The sequence below is a fragment of the Mugil cephalus genome, chromosome 1 (genome assembly GCF_022458985.1).
Source record: "Mugil cephalus isolate CIBA_MC_2020 chromosome 1, CIBA_Mcephalus_1.1, whole genome shotgun sequence".
NCBI lineage: Eukaryota > Metazoa > Chordata > Actinopteri > Mugiliformes > Mugilidae > Mugil > Mugil cephalus.
In genome coordinates, this window is record NC_061770.1 from 27,593,027 (window position 1) to 27,600,720 (window position 7,694).

The window sequence follows — 7,694 nt, forward strand, 5'->3', positions numbered from 1 at the left end:
GCTAACAGGGGCTATAAGGGACAAACACAGGCTAACAGGGGCTAACATAGGCTAACAGAGGCTATAAGGGACGAACAGAGGCTAACAGAGGCTAAGACAGGCTAACGGGGCTAACATAGGCTAACAGGGGCTAACAGAGGCTATAAGGGACGAACAGAGGCTAACAGAGGCTAAGACAGGCTAACGGGGCTAACATAGGCTAACAGGGGCTAACAGAGGCTATAAGGGATGAACAGAGGCTAACATATCGTAGCAGAAGCTAACTGAAGCTAACTGAAGCTAACAGACTGACCGTTTGACGGAGTGTTAGCTGGAATGTCCCTCAGTAACGGGGACAAACATGTCAACTGGTCTCTGTCCAGGATGTGTCCTGGTGTCTCGCTCAGGTCCTCAAAGACACAGGAAACCCCTCCAGACAGGACGGGGACATTCTGGACCTGGACACTCAGCTGGAGGACAAAGGGGGGGGGGGAGACACACAGAGGGACAGTGTTTATAACCATGAGGCTGGGGTGACTGACATGCTGCTGGGGGGGGGGGTTATTTACCTGGGTCAGGGGGGAAGGGGGGGGTTGTTTACCTGGGTCGGGGGGGCGGTGACTGACATGCTGCTGGGGGGGTGGGGTGGTATTTACCTGGGTCGGGGGGGCGGTGACTGACATGCTGCTCGGGGTCACAGAGATGTTGACACATTGGTCGAGACGTGTGTTGAAGTGCTGAGGCTCCTCCCACTTATCACATGCTTCCTGTCTGGAACACCTGGATGACGACAGTTTCATTTATTGATTGACGTTCGTTCTTTGATGCGTTTCCTGTCTGACAGACTTGACTAGAACGTTAATGACGAGTGGACGTTCTCTTACTTGTTGTAGAGGACACACCAGCCACAGTGAGGATCTCCAGAACCCAGACACCCGGAACAGCTGGTGTACTGGTCACAGCTCTCCACTGGCAGCCGGCTCACCTGCAACACGCCAAGAACACGCTAGGAACACGCTAGGAACACGCTAAGAACACGCCAAGAACACGCCAAGAACACGCTAGGAACACGCCAGGAACACGCCAAGAACACGCTAGGAACACGCCAAGAACACGCTAAGAACTCAGCCAAGAACACGCTAGGAACACGCCAAGAACACGCTAGGAACACGCCAAGAACACGCTAAGAACTCAGCCAAGAACTCAGCCAAGAACACGCTAGGAACACGCCAAGAACACGCCAAGAACATGTTAGGAACACGCTAAGAACTCAGCCAAGAACATGTTAGGAACACGCTAAGAACTCAGCCAAGAACAGGCCAAGAACACGCTAGGAACACGCTAAGAACACACTGAGAACATGCTAGAAACAAGCTAGGAACACGCTAAGAACTCAGCCAAGAACACGCCAAGAACACGCTAGGAACACGCTAAGAACACACTGAGAACATGCTAGAAACAAGCTAGGAACACGCCAAGAACTCAGCCAAGAACACGCTAAGAACACGCCAAGAACACGCCAAGAACACGCTAGGAACACACCAGGAACACGCCAAGAACACGCTAGGAACACGCCAAGAACACGCTAAGAACTCAGCCAAGAACACGCTAGGAACACGCCAAGAACACGCTAGGAACACGCCAAGAACACGCTAAGAACTCAGCCAAGAACACGCTAGGAACACGCCAAGAACACGCCAAGAACATGTTAGGAACACGCTAAGAACTCAGCCAAGAACATGTTAGGAACACGCTAAGAACTCAGCCAAGAACAGGCCAAGAACACGCTAGGAACACGCTAAGAACACACTGAGAACATGCTAGAAACAAGCTAGGAACACGCTAAGAACTCAGCCAAGAACACGCCAAGAACACGCTAGGAACACGCTAAGAACACACTGAGAACATGCTAGAAACAAGCTAGGAACACGCTAAGAACTCAGCCAAGAACACGCCAAGAACACGCTAGGAACACGCCAAGAACACGCTAAGAACTCAGCCAAGAACACGCTAGGAACACGCCAAGAACACGCCAAGAACATGATAGGAACACGCTAAGAACACGCTAGGAACACGCCAAGAACACGCTAAGAACTCAGCCAAGAACACGCTAAGAACTCAGCCAAGAACACGCTAGGAACACGCCAAGAACACGCCAAGAACATGTTAGGAACACGCCAAGAACACGCTAGGAACACGCCAAGAACACGCTAAGAACTCAGCCAAGAACACGCTAGGAACACGCCAAGAACACGCCAAGAACATGTTAGGAACACGCTAAGAACTCAGCCAAGAACATGTTAGGAACACGCTAAGAACTCAGCCAAGAACACGCTAGGAACACGCCAAGAACACGCCAAGAACATGTTAGGAACACGCTAAGAACTCAGCCAAGAACATGTTAGGAACACGCTAAGAACTCAGCCAAGAACACGCTAGGAACACGCTAAGAACACACAGAGAACATGCTAGAAACAAGCTAGGAACACGCTAAGAACTCAGCCAAGAACACGCCAAGAACACGCTAGGAACACGCTAAGAACACACTGAGAACATGCTAGAAACAAGCTAGGAACACGCTAAGAACTCAGCCAAGAACACGCCAAGAACACGCTAGGAACACGCCAAGAACACGCTAAGAACTCAGCCAAGAACACCCTAGGAACACGCCAAGAACACGCCAAGAACATGTTAGGAACACGCTAAGAACTCAGCCAAGAACAGGCCAAGAACACGCTAGGAACACGCTAAGAACACACTGAGAACATGCTAGAAACAAGCTAGGAACACGCTAAGAACTCAGCCAAGAACACGCCAAGAACACGCTAGGAACACGCCAAGAACACGCTAAGAACTCAGCCAAGAACACGCTAGGAACACGCCAAGAACACGCCAAGAACATGTTAGGAACACGCTAAGAACTCAGCCAAGAACATGTTAGGAACACGCTAAGAACTCAGCCAAGAACACGCCAAGAACACGCTAGGAACGCGCTAAGAACACACTGAGAACATGCTAGAAACAAGCTAGGAACACGCTAAGAACTCAGCCAAGAACACTCTAAGAACACTGCAGGAACGTGCTAGAAACAAGCTAAGAACACGCTAATAACATGCTAATAACACGCTAATAACACGCTACAAACCACGAACACGCTAATAACACGCTAATAACTCAGCTTGTTTGATTGACGGATTGATTGTCTCACAAAGACAGAACGCCCTTGTCTTTTACCCAGAATGCCTTGTGGCAGACTCATGAATACGTCCATTGTCTCCGTCTCATTCTCAGCTTCCTCTGTGAAAACTCGCTGACTCGCTGCTTCTCTTTTAAAAACTCAAACGTCTGGATTCTCCTGAACGTCCGGCACCAATTAATTCTTTATAGTTTTCCTTTTAAAACCGTTGAAGTTTAAATTAAACATCCTTTAACTTCTGCATTATTCTATGAACTTCAACTTCATTCAGAACCTCCACAGGAAATGAGCTGATTTAAGCCGTCTGGTCTCTTTACAGCTGAGCATCGTCTGGAATCAGGATCTCAGCCGAGAGCAACGTCAACACATGCGGTTCTGTCCCTGCGTCTGAGCACAGTTCTGGTTGAGTTCTGGGTTCTAGCATCATGAAGCATCAGCTCAGGTTTATGTAACACTGCACAGAAACGACCCTGGTTAGTTTTTCCCCTGATGTTCCTGAGTTAAATCCAGATCAATGAGTGTCTCATATCTGGTTCTGGTCTCATATCTGGTTCTGCTCTCATATCTGGTTCTGGTCTCATATCTGGTTCCTGGTCTCATATCTGGCTCCTGGTCTCATGTCTGGTTCCTGGTCCTTAAACTAATGTAAACATGTATTTGTCACATTAGAACATCATCAACATCATCACATTAGAAACATTAGGACACTTGTTCTTCTTCATGGCTCCTGATAAACCAGTTCAGAGGGGGGACCTTGTAGACCACATTAGACCCTGATCAGACCTGAGGATGTTTCCTGGATCTTCTCTGATTGGCTCAATGAAAACCACATGAAACTAAACTCACTGAGAGGAACCAGGAACCACGTTACCTCCTATGGTTCCTGGTTCTAGATGGAGGGCTGAAGAACACCTGGTGAGGTGGGTTTACCTGTCGGTCACTGAGGAGGTAGATGTACCGGTGGTCTGGACTGAAGACCATGTCCCTCAGGATCGGCTTCGCCTCCACCACCGCCACCGTCTCATACAGCAAAGCATTGTGGTCCGGGGGGATGCCATCCACACGGATCTGGAACACAGATTTACGTCTGGTAGTTAGCTTGATGCTAACAGAACACGGAGATGCTAACATTCAAATCTGATAGCCTGATGCTAATGAGTCTTTTTAACACAAGGAGGAATGGCTAGCGGCCTGTTAGCATGTGTTCACCCTTAGCAACAAGTAGAGACCGTGTTCTTGTAGTGAACTAGAGACTGAGAGTTATAAAACTCTGAGCGGTATCACACTTCTGACGCCTTCACAGCCACATTTTACCGCCACTAACTAAACGTCAGGACGACCACCTCGAGTGGGCGGAGCCAGACACAGAAAAAACTAAGACAATCCGGTGGATTTTCAAAATAAAATACCCCGTGCAAACTGCCAGTTGTGAAAACAGACAAAAGTGAATCTTTTACGTAACATATTTACTCACACAACACTAACACAACACAACACTCACACAACACTAACACAACGCTCACACAACACTAACACAACGCTCACACAACACTAACACAACGCTCACACAACACTCACACAGCACTAACACAACACTAACACAACACTCACACAACGCTCACACAACACTAACACAACGCTCACACAACACTAACACAACGCTCACACAACACTCACACAACACTCACACAACGCTCACACAACACTCACACAACACTAACACAACACTAACACAACGCTCACACAACACTCACACAACACTCACACAACGCTCACACAACACTCACACAACACTAACACAACACTAACACAGCACTCACACAACGCTCACACAACACAACACTAACACAGCACTCACACAACGCTAACACAACACTCACACAACGCTAACACAACACTCACACAGCACTAACACAACACTAACACAACACTCACACAACGCTCACACAACACTCACACAACGCTCACACAACACTAACACAACGCTCACACAACACTAACACAACACTACCACAACGCGCCGCGGCCCGACAGCATCACCAAACTGTCGGCTTGTGCTACGTTCAGAGACTGAAAACCAGACATTGATGATGAAACTATAACAACATAATATTAACAACATTAACAACATTAACAACTTTTATTAGCAACAGCTGAAAAAGTGCAAATACAACAGTCGAACTATTAAATTTAATAACGATCCAGGACAGTTTAGCGCCGCAGACTCACTGACATAGGATCAATTTTAGGCACTGAATGATTATATGTTATATTTAATCCTCATCTCTTATGAGCACGTTTCATGCACAGACCGACACGACACCGAGGAGCTACATGCAGACTCATTATTTACATACTTCTCAAAGTATTCTTAAAGTTAACTTATACTGCAAGTACTCTAGACTCCAGTGTATTTAGAAAATCACACTTATAATAAACTATTTTATGCAAAGGGAAGTCATCTTTAATTAATTAATTAATTACAGCAAACTAACAATAAAATCAATTCAGAACTGCTTTTAGAAACCGGCTGATTTAACATGAAACCAGTCACCACCTGTCAGTTAAAACTCAATAAGTCAGAAACTTCTCTCCTAAACAATAAAGTAAAACCCATTCAGAACTTCAACAGGAAATCTACTGATTTAAAGAGAACATGAACAAACACAACAGACATGTTTAAAACATGTCATCTGATCCGTTTAGATCCGTTCTCTCCTCCATCTTTATCTGACGTCACCGGGGCTTCAGGAGGAAACCTGTCAGAGGACGAGGCCGAATCTAAGAACAGGCTGATCAGAACCCCCAGAACCCTCAGAAACCTCAGAAACCTCAGAACCCCCAGAACCCCAGAACCCTCATAAATCCCCAGAACCCCCAGAACCCTCATAAATCCCCAGAACCCCCAGAACCCCCAGAACCCCAGAACCCTCATAAATCCCCAGAACCCCCAGAACCCCAGAACCCTCATAAATCCCCAGAACCCCCAGAACCCTCAGAACCCTCAGAACCCTCAGAACCTCAGAACAGAAGTTAAAGAGCAGCTCCTCCCCCTTTAACCTCCACCCGTTCTACCTGACAACAACCTGGTTCCTGCTCTAAACGTTTGAAGTTCTACTGAGAACCTTGTTCAGATCCAACAGGTTCTTCTTGAGAGTGCAGCTAGAACGGGTGGAGAACAGATGGAGAACAGGTGGAGAACGGGTGGAGAACGGGTGGAGATGAACAGGTTTCTCCTCCAGTCTTTAAGGTTCTAAACTCATGAGAACATCCAGGACCAGAACATGGTTCCTTTAACCATCATGTTCAGAGCAGATGGAGCTGAACCAACCAAACATCCAGCACTGAGGAGGAGGAGGAGGAGGAGAGTGATGAAGAGGAGGAGGAGGAGGAGGAGTCACTCCTGATGAAGAGGAGGAGGAGGAGGAGCAGGAGGAGGAGGAGAGTGATGAAGAGGAAGAAGAGGAGGAGGAGAGAGATGAAGAGGAGGAGGAGAGAGATGAAGAGGAGGAGGAGGAGAGGGAGAGGGAGGAGGAGGAGGAGGAGAGGGAGAGGGAGGAGGAGGAGGAGGAGGAGAGTGATGAAGAGGAGGAGGAGGAGAGGGAGAGGGAGGAGGAGGAGGAGGAGGAGAGTGATGAAGAGGAGGAGGAGGAGGAGAGTTATGAAGAGGAGGAGGAGGAGGAGTCACTCCTGATGAAGAGGAGGAGGAGGAGGAGAGTGATGAGGAGGAGGAGGAGGAGGAGAGAGAGTGATGAAGAGGAGGAGGAGAGTGATGAAGAGGAGGAGGAGGAGGAGGAGAGAGAGTGATGAAGAGGAGGAGGAGGAGGAGGAGGAGAGAGTGATGAAGAGGAGGAGGAGAGTGATGAAGAGGAGGAGGAGAGGGAGAGGGAGAGGAGGAGGAGGAGGAGGAGGAGGAGGAGGAAGGAGGAGGAGGAGGAAGGAGGAGGAGGAGAGTGATGAAGAGGAGGAGGAGGAGGAGGAGGAGGAGGAGGAGGAGAGTGATGAGGAGGAGGAGGAGGAGGAGGAGGAGAGTGATGAGGAGGAGGAGGAGGAGAGTGATGAGGAGGAGGAGGAGGAGGAGGAGGAGTCACTCCTGATGAAGAGGAGGAGGAGGAGGAGAGTGATGAGGAGGAGGAGGAGGAGGAGGAGGAGAGTGATGAGGAGGAGGAGGAGGAGGAAGGAGGAGGAGGAGGAAGGAGGAGGAGGAGGAGTCACTCCTGATGAAGAGGAGGAGGATGAGGAGAGTGATGAGGAGGAGGAGGAGGAGAGTGATGAGGAGGAGGAGGAGGAGGAGGACAGGGAGGAGGAGGAGGAGGAGGAGCAGTGTGACTTTAAATACAACAGTGACTAAAATAAAATCCCTGAAATCTTCATCTGACCCAGAAAAACAGCAGAGAAGAAAGATGGAGGGATGAAGAAAGAAAGAAAGAAAGAAAGAACAACAGAGAATAAAAAGGAGTAGAGAGACTAAAGGAAGGAAGGAGGAAAGAAGGAACTGAGGAGAGACTGTGGGATGAAG

The 7,694-nt window shown here is 48.4% G+C and overlaps 1 protein-coding gene across 2 annotated transcripts in view; it reads right to left on the reverse strand.

The window, feature by feature from the left end:
• The window catches only part of plxna3 (plexin A3), a 56,545-nt gene that overhangs the window by 27,010 nt on the left and 21,841 nt on the right, over positions 1 to 7,694 (reverse strand). For both annotated transcript variants that reach the window (XM_047585595.1, XM_047585602.1), the window contains 4 exons: positions 4,106 to 4,243; positions 864 to 964; positions 636 to 759; positions 293 to 449 (listed from right to left, as the gene is read on the reverse strand). In XM_047585595.1, the coding sequence (XP_047441551.1) occupies positions 293 to 449; positions 636 to 759; positions 864 to 964; positions 4,106 to 4,243 (520 nt within the window). The remainder of the gene's footprint in view (positions 1 to 292; positions 450 to 635; positions 760 to 863; positions 965 to 4,105; positions 4,244 to 7,694) is intronic.